Raw genomic sequence first — 13,664 nt, 5'->3', positions numbered from 1 at the left:
AACTGTTTCTTGCTTGCTTCATCCTTCCGGTGACTGGAAACAGAATTGTGGTGCTTTATGCAGTGATTCTCGCTGGTGGTAAAGCCTTGGGGCCGGCCTGGGCGTCTCCGTTCATGCTCGGCTTCCGTATCTGGCTTCTTCTGGGTGAGAGCAACATAAATATCTTCACCCCGGGCATGGAACTGCTCAACTAGGGAGCTTAGCCGGTGAGTTACCATACCTTCATGCTGAGCTTGGTTCTCCCGGAGGGGTAAAGAGTAACAAGATGGGGCGGGGTGGTGGCTGAAGGCGGGTTGTCTTTACAGCATGTGTCTTAGGCGCAGATTACCTTCGACTTGGAACACATGCTGGAGCCGTGAAGGGAGACTAAATACGAGGTCGGGGCTATTGCCACTGGATGGGTGATGAGAAGCTGCATGAGTAGATAAATTTGTGCTGTGCTATTGCTCTGGGTATGCTTGGTTGGTGTCTTTGAACCAGCTGGCTATAAAAGTGTTTGAGTTAGAAGGGGCAAGATACCTGGTATGTTTGGGGGTAGCAAGGGAGATGACGACAGCCCTTCAACATGACACTGATAGATTTAGATCAATACTGGCGGGGGAGGTGTGTGAGTGCCTTTTCGGAATCCCGGTCTGTTCTACTGTCCTTGCTGAACGCCCAGGGAATACAAAACAGATATGGCGAAAAGCCGAGGGAGATATTACCCAGTGGGACTTCATGTCTCTACGTATGCAAACTATCTCGAGCATCACCAGCGGCTGAAACATGGCCGTCAGCTAACCAACGGACATACCAAAGGTATGTAGTTCCGATTCTAGTCACAATCCTTTCTCCTTCGGCCGACTAATCCGGAAGAGTAGTTCAGTATGGGTCTTCCCGTGGTTCGCTATTTCATTCTTTCCTAAACTTCTGACCGCTTTTCTGCAACTAGCCTCCAACAAAACAGTAACCCGATACAACCTTCCGGGATCTTTTTCGTCGTAAACGCCCTGATATCGTCAAGCTGACAGATGAAATTTAAGCTATGTTGTTGAGCTGATCCCAGACATCCTCTGGGCATGTAAAGAGAGTCTGAAACACAAAATATGAGTTTTACGAAGTCAAGGTACAGACATAACAATGCGGTGTTGTCAATCTGTCTCTCGATCAGTTTTGAAGACCTCTAGATTCGATGACCTTGAAAGCTTATTGGACCTCGTTGAAACCTGTAAGCTAGGAATGTGGATGTCTATCTATCCACCTATTCGTTCTCATGGGAGAGTAGTCTAGTTGGTAGTCTCTATCGTTTTGTCTACGACGTATCAGCTTCTGTGGTCAAAGATGGCGTGTGGATTGGCTGATACGGGCAACAGCAGCTGAAGATGCGATTGGTAAGATATGAGCGTTCAGCTGAACAAAGTATGATCATGTACTGCCTGAGTAAACCCCGCTCCTGTTTTTCAGCCTTCGGCCCTCGAGATGCGAGTCGCCAAGCTTATTTCTCTCAGCTCTTAGGTTTTCTCCGTGACAGAGAAGAGAGAAAGTAGGCACAGTCCACCGAAAGTTACGCTTACATATGTCACAGTTGCATCATTTTACACCCAATGTAAGACTCTATATTACCAGTGGGAGAGATGAGACAGTCAATCGACAACGCAGACGACAATAACAGAGTTCCAGTTACTCATGGCGACTCCTGACAGTGTTTTCCGTGCGCCTGGCGACATAGGATCAACAACACCACATGCAATTCCGGACCATCATGAATTCACACAGGTAACAGGAGGGACGCTTCAGGGAAAGCGAAGGCCAACACTCTCTACCTTCCGATCGAACATATCAGTCATGACAACTGTGTCTTTGCAGCAAATAAACCCCAACTATGCCAATCCGGACCGCACAGTCTCCCGCCATGACACATTGTGTCACGTCGGCAGAGCCGACGCCTGGCGGCGTGGTTTTGACGAGACACGAGATACATTGCCACTTACGGCTCAGAAACAGGATCGTCGAATGTACAGCTTCGCTGGCAAGATGATCAAGCGCCAGGAGTCGGTATCCCGCTGAGAGTTGGTATTCTGCCGCCTTGAGAGACTCAGCGTCTTCAATATCTTGAGGGCCCAGCATAAGCTTGTGCTTTTGTCCGAGAAACTGCACTACGATAGGCATGCGATGGATTTGATGACCCGTCCTTTGACGGTCTTGGAGAAGCGTTGCAGGAATATGGTACGTGTTGTCATAATCCGCACATTCCTACTCAGATACGTTTCGACCTTTAGTACCAACATTGAGGCAGTGCGAGCCATCGAGAGCTTCCAAGTTCTCGATAGCAAAAAAGCGCCAGAGCCTTCGTCTGTCAAGCCCATGGCGGCAAATCTCGCCCATAAGCTTCACGAGCCCCATTACTGGGATGGACCAGACGCTCTCAACTTGTTTGACATTGCCGGGGCTCATGAGGCATCTGCCCAGCAGGAAAAGGAGAAGTCTGCTATGGGAAATCAAGCTGAGCTTCTGCCGCCAAATGATGTGACAGTGTTGGATCAAGTCACATCCTCGGTTGGCGGCATGCGCCTCTGGTTCCAGATGCGGGCTCCAGTATTTATGCTGGACCAAGAGGGGAAAAAGCAGCGCTTGCTCCTTAGAAAGAAAGGCCTTGAAGGAGGAATCGGCAATGGTGTGTCACGGCCTTCCTAACTATCTCTTGCATGTAACCATCACTAATCACAGTAATTTTGTAGCCGGAACCCGTAGAATCCTCCATGATGCTCAGGCTCGTATGGGCCCGCTTCATATTTCGCCCAAAGTGGACTTCTTCGTCCGCCCTGTTGCATGTCTGTTTGGAGGGGGTGTCTATTGTTGTCCCCATGGTCATACTATTTATTGTAAGGCACTCAAACGTGTTGACTCTTATCTTGACGGTGGTGTTCGTCCTCCTGACAGCCCTCACCCTTGCTGTGCTGTCTAGTGGAATTACACCGACGTCGTTGGAGTCTTTGTTGGGAGCCACAGCGGCATATGCAGCGGTGTTGGTGGTCTTTGTTGGGAATGCGTCGCTCTCTTCTACCGGTTAAATTCTTTGGTGAGATATCGACCAGGGGCTTGATTAGGTAGGTAAGCAACTATACAACTTCAAGAACATGTCTGTATCACAAATACACCAAAGGCACAAGTACGTATGTTTTTTCACCGAGTTTTGTTTGAAGAAGATTACTTCAACCGAACTGAAGCCGCAGGAGTGAGAAAGTTTGCATGTATTTCCCTGGGCTATCACCGTAGTGCTTTGTACCCTCTTGCTAAAACGAGCAACGCTCTAAATAGGGCTTTCTGTTTGTCAATGTCTCCTAGTGACACGTACAGACTACAGACAACGGGGATGACATCAAGAATCGGACGTAAAAGCCTCCATTTCGAGCCACTGCTCTTCGAAGTCGCCGACATTTTGACAAAAGAGCTTTGAAACCTTGTCACTGGGTCGCCGGCTTCCCACTCGCCATTCCAGACGACTGCACCCCCAGTGAAGCCCGAGCCATGTACTTGACATCCCATTCCCACAGATGCGTGCTCCAAATAATATTTCCTCCCCTTTACTGTTCCTCTCGTAGAAGGAGGTACATATGCCAAAATTTCGTGAAAATCATCCGGGTGATCTTTCTCCTCGCAGCTCAAGAACAGCAGAAAGCTCACTTCGGCCTCCTCTATCACTGGCATGTTCCCCAGTGCTCTCGCAAATGCATCCAACACTTCCTCCACAGCATCCTCAAACTGGCACTGCCCTAAAGACATTAGGGTACTCATCTAGCCACCTCGCCGGTTCTACAACCGGCAGTGCAAGTCGTCGGCGATGCGGTATCCCACATCCACGCGATTTTCATCTCCTAGACCACGAAAATACCAGCCCCCCCTTGGCGTAGCTGCCCTTAGCTCAACCTTCAGCTTCTTCAACCGCGGCCAAAAGGGTGGTCTTGGTAGATCAGCAGTCAGGTCGTAGCCCGGTACCAACATCTCCGTCGTCGGTGGCCAGAAAATCGTAGAGTCTCCAAACAGCTGGACACTAAATTCCTCGACGCCCTGGGACCAAACCCGCAATGCTGAGCTGACGGGGTCGTGCGAAAACTGGGGGGAGACCAAGTTGGGAATGGGCTTGCTCTGATCAATAAGTACGGAAAAGGCGTAGTCGGATAGGACCTGGGCACATTGATTCGCTTTAGAGCTGGGAGAGACTCAAGATTGAGAAAAACTGCTTTGCCAAAATTGTGCCGGGAGTCTCGCCGTGGTCCTGCTCATGGATGAAAAAAAAAAAAAAAAAAAAAAAAAAAAAAAAAAAAAAAAAAAAAAAAAAACCTCTACGGCTAGATACCGGCTGCCAGGCAGGCATTCCTCAACGTCGTCAAACTCGAGTATAATGCAACCGGGAAGCTTGGTCCACATTGAGATGATGACCGAAAGGTCGATGGGGTATTGTTTAAGCCCCGGGTAGCACCGTCGGTCGAAGGGGCGTACAGAAGTGACGACGAGATGTCGTACACAGCGGAGGACTGGAAGTTTCAAAGGTTCCAGTAGATGGATACGCCAGGAATGAAAGTAATGATGGATCCAGCCAAGTTTTCGGCTGACCGGTTGTTTCGGGGTCGCAATGGACAATGAGGTATTTCTGATGGATTCCGGGTCATGGGCTGTTTCTTCTATCCTCCTCAATGCTCTACAGACTTGGCTAATACAATCAGTAAATAAGACGTCGTTAGCATGTAGGTCGGCTGCTGTTTCTAGGCACAGTAAAGGGTGGCATTCAAACTCCGGGCCAGTTGTTGCGACGGCCTGTGACGCGAGAGATTTGGTCAACGTCTTGGTGGGAGGAGATGAAGATATCGCGGGGCCATGTGGCCTCCTCGACGAAATCATGGAAGCTGGGGGATACAGTGAGCAAGCTCTTCTGGGTGCTGCAATCTGAGAAGTGTACGAAACACTGGAATATCTCATCAGGAAAGGCAGTGTCTCGGTCACATATCACCAGGCGAAAAGGGACGAAAAGTAAGGAGGAAAGAAGCCCCAATTTTGATTGATGTAGTAGTTAAACTCCAAAACCCAGCAAAGCCCAGCAATTATGATCAACTACCGTCTCCACCTTCCAGCCCCACAGCAGCCATTTCTGATGGTCGGTCTGTGTGTGTGTTGCAGGGATAGGTGAGCAGTCACGAAGTTTAGCGACGGGAGTAAACGCAGCCGGTGTCGTTAAATAAGGGCATGATTGGAATGACACACGCCATCTGAGTGACACAGGTGAGATAGTGATAAAAGCGCCCATCCCGAGTTCGATACGAGAACTTTACAATTGTTGAGCTTTTCCTGTGTTTTTTGTGGTGCGAGGCAGCCACCAGCCAACTTAAAAACGCCCACTTCAGCCCCGGTTTACCCATCAAACACTAAAACACAGCATCTGACCATTTAGGTTCGATAAAGCGTGAGTCGATGACTTCACCACAGAGAATGTTGCAGATTCACCCCATCTGTGAGGCCCATCAAATCTCATCACATCTGGAAGAAGGCCAAATCGGAAAAGCAACACCGGAAGTTTCTGCTCATCTGGGATATCCAGGAAAAACAGCGTAAGAAATTCGGCCCATCGCCGTCTCAAATTTGTTCCTTTGAATGACGCTCTAGACTGTTAACTGGAGAAAAAAACAACCCAAATAGTATGATGTGCTTGTTTTACAACGGCATGTTACAAATACCTTAACCTTAAGGGAGGCTTCGTTGTTTATTTACTTAGCCCCTGAACCCCTTACACAGGCCCCACATCTATCTGGAGCCGCCCTGCCGCAAACAGCACACCTCAGATCATCCCGACAATCCACCGCATTTCAGATTCGCCTAACCTGTTTTCCCATTTTCACCACAGTGGAACCTCGTAAGCTCAGCAATGGCATCTCCAAACCTAGCACCCAAACAGCCAGCGTACGCGCCCATGGTGCTCTCCTCCCAGGCAGTCTTGTGCGACAAAGAAGCCAAGTTCATCAACTTTGGACCGCCACCTCCAGCTTGGCCCTCACCCCGAGCTGGAGCAGCGATATTATTGACACCGCTGCGCAACTCCACCTCTGCCACAGCATGCTGGGCACTCCCACATATGCCACTAGAAAGACTGCCAAGTCCGATGATAGTGTGAAGCCCCTTCCGGACCGGACCACCGCCCCGCCAAACGCTGCCTGACGTTCCGTCCTCGAGCTGAATGGTGATGGTTTGACAGTCACCACTCAGATCCCCTTCTTCTCCTATATTGACAGGGCAGTACAGCTGTAAAGTGCTCTGACCTTGGACTTCACCACTGACGAGGTCATCAAACATCAACACGTCATCTCTCCAGATTTTGAGCTGGTGACGAGGCCCAATGGCAGGCGGGCGGCTGAGGCATGCTTTATCGCTGTCTAGCAAGCGGAAAACATTGATGAACAAGGCCTCTTGACTTTCCTCGCCATTGTTGCTGCTAACGGTAAATTCCTTGCCAACGGGAAGACAGCGAGCCCACCCAGTCCTGACCTCGTGGCTGAGAGTACGGCCGAGGTATTGTATCATCCTTTCCACCAGATCCTGCACAGCCTGCGACTTGGCGCAGGCTTCCAAGAGCCATGCTCCCGCCGTGGACTCGTCGCAGTGACCGCCACCGATATTGTCAGAGAACGTGATCTTCTCAGCGGCCTCACCGAGCACAAGCCGTGTGTAAACTCGGTTGGTACCCAGCAGTTCGACGACAGCGTCGATATCACCGCTACCCTCCAAGATTTGCCGCACCGCAGAACTGATGAACATGAGCTCGGGCCCGAACCACTCCAGCGCGGGTGCTTCCGATGCCACGGTCAGTCGGCGCCCGTTCTCAGCTTCTACCACGTAGGTGGCTAGTGGTAGGTTGTTGCTGTTGGTCTGGCCCTCGCTTGTGGCGGTTGGCTCAAAAACCAGATCGTAAACGACCTCATCTTCACTGTCTGCCTGATGGGCCTGGAGCAAGTCTGGAATGATGTTCTCCTTGGAGAGTGATTGCCAAGTGGGATTCAGCGAGCTAGCGCGGTCTTTGTCCACAAACTGGAGAGACATCTCGCCTGTTGAGGCCGAGGGCAAAAGGATGGGGTGCGTGGCCGTGAACTGTAAGCCCGGGTAGTCGTGGAGTGAGTAGAGCGGTCTCGTACCGCGTCGGGGGGCGCTGACAAACGCCACACGTCTGGTTCCTGGAGGGCCTCCGCTGTCTGTAGCATCTGGAGATAGGACTACATCGCCAGGCTCGACATTGCATATCTTCTTCAGCTTCTCCCCGGCAGGCCCGGCCATGACGACCTTCACATTACTAGAGAAGCAAGAGGATGACTGCGGCGGCTTGTAATACCCCTTGTTTTTTGCGAACTCGTCCACAAGATAGTACCTGATCGTCTGTGAAATCGGGAAACGTCCCATACCGGGAATAACCAGGAGGTCATAATCATCAAGATGCGTGGCGCCTAGGTCACCCCAATCAAGAAAGCCTGAGCTGAGCCAGCCGCGGTACTGCCGCCAGGTATCGGGGTGGATGCTACCAAACGTGCTGCCGCTAAGCTGAGGGGCTGTCGTGGTCAGTTCGTTGTATACATCCCGGATGGTATTATCCGAGGCGCCACACGCAGCCAACTTGGCAAAGTGGCAGAATATCTCGAGGTCGGCATCGCGCCATGTGCCTTGTCCCGCCTGTCCTTGCTTCAGGTTGCGGTAGGCGGCTGAGACGAGCAGCTTTCGGTACCTGGACGCGAGATCTTCCGAGGGCTCAGTGATGCCGAAGAAGGTGCGGTAGAACTGGATCATGAGGGCTGTTGCCTGGTTGTTGATATGGTTGTTGAATTCCGAAACGGCCGTGTTGGCCTTGTCAATGTCGATGGTTCCCTGCCTATCCCGGACATTGTTGTAAAAGGCCTTAATGAACAAGGCCGTGGCGCCGGCGGCGAACTTGTCCTTGTCCAACCCGTCTGTTATGAGCTCTGATGGAGCGAGGCCGGGTTTGTAGTCTGGGAAGACGAGGGTCCGCATGTTCCCGTTTTTCCAGCGGAAGTCGAGCGTCTTTTGAAGGTACGCCACCGTCATTTTGACGCACGGATGTGTTGAGAAGTCGAAGCCAGTGTTGACCTGGGACATTTTGAAGATGTCCCTGACTTGCACGGGATGACGTGCCGGCGGTGTTGGATCATCTGGATTCACTGGCGTCGTGCCTCCAAAAAGCTTCTCGAAAAGCTTCCCAAGGCCGAGGAAATCGATGCCCGCCCTGGTCACGGTGGGTAAGTTCCCGGGAGTTGGTGTTGAGCCATGAGATGGAGCAGGATCAAACTGGCCGACGTCTGGCACGTTGTCAATGATGTCTTCATAGCCGCTGAAGGAGCCGAAAGCCGCCATGATGGTGTCTTTGCCTCAGAGTCCTGGCAAACGGTGGAAACGAAGCCATGGACTGGAGGTGAGAGACGCTTCATCACGTATAAGAGCCTGGAGCTTGGGATTATCCCAGACTCGCTGCAAACGCTCCGCTTCACAGCCACCTTACAATCAATAGCTGAGCTGAATTCAAGCTGAACATTGCAGAAATATATCAGCACAAAACAATTATTGATAGGACTAATGCAAATCTCGGGTGGTGGCAGAGCTCTGATATCCAGAGTATGGGGATCTGATGTGGGGAGGAGACTGTATGAGAGGTCTAGAACTGTCTGAAATGGGTTAGCTAAATCTTTAGTGTTGAGCTGAAGATCCAAAGCTCTCTAGCCTCTCGACTCCAGGGTTGCATTTCGGCTTGTTCCATCTTCTCCAAAGCAAACAATAGGCTCACAGGAAACGCTGGCTCATGTATTGTCTCCTCAAAGCTGGGAATAGGTAGACTTGCAGTTGAGGGACCTAATAAGACCATATAGTATAGATAGATCAGTAGAAGAATTTTGAATGCACTTCCATCTTCCTTCGCTTCAACAGCTTTTTGTCAACAGCATTCTGCTCCCGCCATTGTACTTGCCAAAGTGACACCATGGCAGACGCTATGTCATACCTGGCCAGTGCACACAGCTCTTCTGGTGGTGCCTGCCGGGGCCCGCAGAGCAGGGCCTATCGGAGAGCTTTGCACCGTTACGCCAAGCAAATCAACGCTCTTCCTTCGTGTAAGTTCAATCTTCTCAAACCTCAAGAGTTCTTTTCTCATTTGGGACCAGATGCCAAGGCTTTTCACAAGAACAATCCGCAGTGCTTCGGACTCCCGCGGAGTTACTCGGTGCGTGTCGTCCAGGACGACAATGCCCAGGCCGCTCCAGCCGCTGCCCAAGCTATTGAAGGCAAGACCATTGTGATCGGTCAACATGGTTCTGACAGCAGCGGCCTGCAGCTGGGCAGTGTTGGCGTCAAGCCCTCTGATGTGAACTGGTTCTCTTCGACCAATAGCTATGTCTTTGACACGGTGCTTGAGCAACCGTCAGCCCAGCTTTTTCCTCAACTGAAAGCATCGCGAGTCTCTGGATATGTGAGTCTCGAGGGCAACGCACCTGCAGCCTCAATTGCCATCGGATCGGACGTTATCAATGTCGAGCTTGACAAGAAGGCGAGCTGGTACGATGTCGAGGTGGCAGCCAATGCTGGCGCCTACCTCGACACGCACAAGTCGACGCTGGCTTGGGATGTCAAGTCTGACAAGTGGACTAACGCCAGCTGGGAAGAGGGCAAATTTACCTGGGGTTACGACATCGCCAATAGAGGGAATGACTTGCAGGAGGATTGGGTCGCTGAGAATATGTTTCTTGACAACTGTATGTTTCTCCTCCCCTACTATCTTCAGGTTGGAGCAGGGACGAGTACTGAACTACCTGCACAGACTCCGATCCCCCAACTGAGTTTAACCTCACCATGGACCTGTACGGCCCGGACTACACATGCATCATCGGAGAGAGCACCGATGATGGTGCCTTCATCAACACCACCATCACGAATCGACGTCTTGTGCCCCCTGCCCCAGCCCAACGTAGTCAATCGGCTATCAAGTCTGTCTTTCCAGTCAAGTGGAAAATTCAGATGACCCCCTTCGCCGATAGCTTCGTGGGAGCCTACGAAGACTCTGAAGGCGTGATTTACGCCGTCAAGGGGTCGCTTCGTCTGGAAGAGAGCGCCGATGAATCTGTCGTTGCTGCTAGCATGACTGAGGACCTCAGCGTCGTCGAAGGCACCGAGAAGTCGTTTTCTGCCATGTCCGTCGCAGAGGCACAATCTTTTATTATGGCTGCTGCTGCTGATGCACCCCCCAAAGCCAAGCTGGCCGTCCATCAACTTATGACCTTTGACCCCATGGTACAGGACAAGGAGGATCCTTCCGGCTACCGCGACTCTGTGGCAACGGTGGCTATGAAGGACTTTCAGAACATCATCATCTATCACATGGACGAGGATCTGAGGACTACCTTCATCAGCGCTTCTCAAGTACACCTTGAGCCTGAGGTGCTGGCAGTCGCCAATGACGATCCGGGCAATGCAGCGTGGTACAAAACGCTCCAGGTTCCCCTTATCACGTCTGTGCTTGCACAAGGCACTACCGAATGGGGCAAACACTGCAACGGAGCTCGCGCAGCTGCACGGCTCAAGTCGATCCCTGCCGAGAGTGAGGTCTACAAGCGGCACTCGGCCAAGCTCTATCGGTACCGCTATTTCGAGAAGTTTCCCGCCATGAAGGAGTTCCTGTCTGATCAACGCAATGGGGGCCACAAGGAAGACTTGAAGAAGTTTGCCGACAGAATGAAGGAGCAGTTCAAAGCCAAGACATCGGGACTCGGTGTCGGCAATCCTGACTTTGAAAAGAACCTCACAAGCGCCCTTGCTGAGATCGACAACTTGGCCAAATGGGCGCGCGACAAGAACTTGTATTGGGCTATGCAGCTTCTGTACTGGGTCCAAAACTCGGCCGTCAAGATGTGGTACGGCCAGTACATGTCTGGCAGTGTGTCGAGCTCCGTGGCCATGCGGTTGAAGCAGTTGAACACGCTGTTTGGCATTCTTGAGGACAACGCCAACAACACGAAGCCTGGAGGCAAGAGCTTTATGCAGGCCTTCAATGAAGAAGTTAGGCTGTACCAGATGACGGCAATCATCCCGCAGATGGTCGACCTGACCGGCAACACAAAGCAGGACATTGACGACTTGGTAAAGGAGTGTCTGGATCAGTACATCAAGCAGTACCAGAATATTGACATGGAGGCGCACAAGGAGGCCATCGAGGCCGCGCTGCTGCTCTATCAACAGGACGAACTGCGCCGCAAGGTTTTCAAGATGTTGTTTGCGCTTTCCCGCACCAGTAGCACCTTGGGCTCATGGGGTGCCACGATTGAGTTATGGCATCGTGAACTGTACAACAGGCCATGGTTTCAGAATGTTGCCAAAATTGCCAATTCAGTCCGGGTGCTTACCGTCCTCACCAGTGTTGTTGTACTCGTCCAGCCTCTTTTGACTGGCGAATGGAGGAGCATGTCGCCAGAGCAGAAGGTGAAGTGGGGATTGTAAGTTTCTTTCTGTTTGTTTTCCAGTACTTTTGACTTGAGAAACTGACAGAGCATGCAGTGCCCTCGGCGGTCTGGCTGGTATGCTCATCATCGAAGTTGCCCAAGGCACCTTGCGTTTGTACCAATTCTGGGGCGACATGGCCGCTAAGCGGTGGTATGAGAAGCTTGGTACCGCCTTTGGCTGGGAAGGTGCCGTCAACAAGATTGAGAATGGCGCTTTGCGGGTTCAAAAGGGATTCGGCAGCTGGTTCACTCGTACTGCCGAGCAGACCAAGGACTTGGCTGCTCGAATTGCTGCCAAGGAGGAGGGGTTGCTCGAGTTCAGCAGATTTGAGAAGATATTTGGCAGGAATGTTGGGGAGTTCATGGGGGCTGTTCTTGGGTGAGTTTCTTCCATTCAGCCCAAATGAAGGGGCTTTGTTTGTGTGTGGCAACATGGCTGACTCTTTCTCACTAGCGTGGTCCTGGGCATTGTCAGTATCGTCTTGATCCTCATCGAACTCGACTCGAACAAGGACGGTTTGCTCCAGGCGATGGACTGGATCATGTTCACTTCATCTGTCATTCAAGTGGCCGGAATTATCCTCGGATGGGTTGCCGCAGGTAAGTTCACCCTCCCAGTCGTCTTGATGGCCCAGAGTGGTGAGACTGACTCCTAATTTCTCTCGGTCTAGGTCTCGGGGCTGCCTATTCAGGTCTCGCTCTCGTTGCCGCATGGTCAGGGCCTATCGCTATCGTCTTTGCTGTCATCGGAATAATCTTGTTTCTTGTCTGGTATTTTACCACCGGTATGTACCCGTCACTTCTGAACCTCCACGTGTACGCTTCTTCCTTGCTGATTACCTCACGTCCAGACCACCGCGATCCAATCCAGAAGTTTGTAGAAGACAAGGCCCGGCCCGCAGGACTTTGGGTAGACAACCCGATGCAAGCATCCGACTACATTCGTACCGTGCCTGCTGTCGACCAAAACCCATCCCTTCCTGGCCTGACTTTCAAGGGGCCAATGCGGCGGGCCGGCGATATTGGCCAGGAAGACACCAGCTCCATTGACGCCAAGTATCTGCATCTCGGTAAGACCGAGGGCGCCGTCGATCTCGGCGACGCTCTAGACTATACATCCGACACCATCTGGAGCTTTGAGACAGACGCCTATGGCAAGAGCTTGATCTACACCAAGCGCATCATCCAGGAGAAGGACCGCAAGCGAGCAGTGCTGTGGTATTTGTCGACGGACGGCAGCAACAACGCCATCGTTAAGCAACGCCCCGGCGCCGACCCCGAGTGGAAGGCGTTGCTTCCTTCCTTGCAGTGGGAGGTCGAGGTCCTAGAGCCGCCAAAGGTTGACGGCAAGAAAAACGTGCTGGCAAGCAAGGCGCGTATTCGCCGAGGCAACCTCGATCTGGGGCGCACCTTTGACAGAGGTAACAAGCAGCCCGGCGGACTGGTACTGGTGGATGTTGGAAAGTATGAAGAGGCTGTCAAGAAGTATCGCCTCAGGGACATAATGTACCGCCAGGGTCACGGACCCCGGCCGGAGCTACCAGGGCCTGCGGTGCCATTTTATGTCTGGGAGGTTGAAATGGAGGCAATGGGCCCTGGAAACTTGGAGTACAGCTCGCCCAAGTGGGTGTTGACCAACAAACTCAAGGTAAATTCCACCCTACTTGCCAACATCATATACACAATTAGGAAAATGCTGACACATGCTGACCCAACCAGAATGAACGCAACTACCCGAAATTCGACTATGAGCCGAGTGATGCCATGCGCTGGTCCATCTCGCCCCCGCTCGACGCCAACAGCTTTGAGCTCATCACGGCCGCGGGCCAGGACGGCGGTATCGTGAAGCAAAAGGACGGTGTCGAGCCACCGCTCATGTCGCCAACCACGTACACAGTGACGTGCACAGTGACGCGCGGTGGCAAGGATCTCGTGTCGTGCCAGGCTAACTTTACACTCGAGGTAATTACTGAGGAGGAGCTAGCCAAGAGGGGTGATGAGGGGGATGACGAGGAATGAAGGGCTGGAAGGAGAATTAGCTCTGCGCAAGTCCCTGGCGAGACGAATAGGCAGCTCCTCTTATTATTGAAGACTTTTAACCTTTATAACCATCCCAACTTGCCAACCCCATTCATAGACATCCCGGTATTCTCT

General features: G+C 52.0%; 5 protein-coding genes across 5 annotated transcripts; 3 read left to right on the top strand and 2 right to left on the bottom strand.

Moving 5' to 3' along the window:
* Nucleotides 1-565: 565 nt before the first annotated feature.
* On the top strand, nucleotides 566-949 carry QC763_706320 (uncharacterized protein; the record flags this gene model as incomplete). The annotated part of the gene is made up of 2 exons (XM_062915623.1): nucleotides 566-802; nucleotides 932-949. 2 exons carry the CDS (start codon nucleotides 566-568, stop codon nucleotides 947-949), a joined length of 255 nt encoding a protein of 84 aa, XP_062761607.1.
* A 602-nt stretch (nucleotides 950-1,551) lies between these two features.
* Nucleotides 1,552-2,717, top strand: QC763_0105100 (uncharacterized protein; the record flags this gene model as incomplete). Its single annotated transcript, XM_062906448.1, has 2 exons — nucleotides 1,552-2,653; nucleotides 2,707-2,717. Exons 1-2 carry the CDS (start codon nucleotides 2,152-2,154, stop codon nucleotides 2,715-2,717), a joined length of 513 nt encoding a protein of 170 aa, XP_062761606.1. The 5' UTR covers nucleotides 1,552-2,151.
* Nucleotides 2,718-5,847: 3,130 nt separating this feature from the next.
* On the bottom strand, nucleotides 5,848-8,382 carry QC763_706310 (uncharacterized protein; the record flags this gene model as incomplete). The annotated part of the gene is made up of 1 exon (XM_062915622.1): nucleotides 5,848-8,382. One exon carries the CDS (start codon nucleotides 8,380-8,382, stop codon nucleotides 5,848-5,850), a length of 2,535 nt encoding a protein of 844 aa, XP_062761605.1.
* A 619-nt stretch (nucleotides 8,383-9,001) lies between these two features.
* QC763_0105070 (uncharacterized protein) lies at nucleotides 9,002-13,529 on the top strand (the record flags this gene model as incomplete). The annotated part of the gene is made up of 7 exons (XM_062906446.1): nucleotides 9,002-9,770; nucleotides 9,836-11,504; nucleotides 11,566-11,889; nucleotides 11,965-12,110; nucleotides 12,182-12,295; nucleotides 12,362-13,158; nucleotides 13,230-13,529. The coding sequence occupies 7 exons, from the start codon at nucleotides 9,002-9,004 to the stop codon at nucleotides 13,527-13,529; spliced, it is 4,119 nt and encodes a 1,372-aa protein (XP_062761603.1).
* On the bottom strand, nucleotides 9,017-9,528 carry QC763_0105080 (uncharacterized protein; the record flags this gene model as incomplete). Its single annotated transcript, XM_062906447.1, has 2 exons — nucleotides 9,017-9,408; nucleotides 9,510-9,528. The coding sequence occupies 2 exons, from the start codon at nucleotides 9,526-9,528 to the stop codon at nucleotides 9,017-9,019; spliced, it is 411 nt and encodes a 136-aa protein (XP_062761604.1).
* Nucleotides 13,530-13,664: the final 135 nt, after the last annotated feature.

The sequence above is a fragment of the Podospora pseudopauciseta genome (assembly GCF_035222475.1).
Source record: "Podospora pseudopauciseta strain CBS 411.78 chromosome 7 map unlocalized CBS411.78m_7, whole genome shotgun sequence".
In the NCBI taxonomy this organism is placed as follows: Eukaryota; Fungi; Ascomycota; class Sordariomycetes; order Sordariales; family Podosporaceae; genus Podospora; species Podospora pseudopauciseta.
This window is presented reverse-complemented; position numbering and strand designations above follow the sequence as displayed.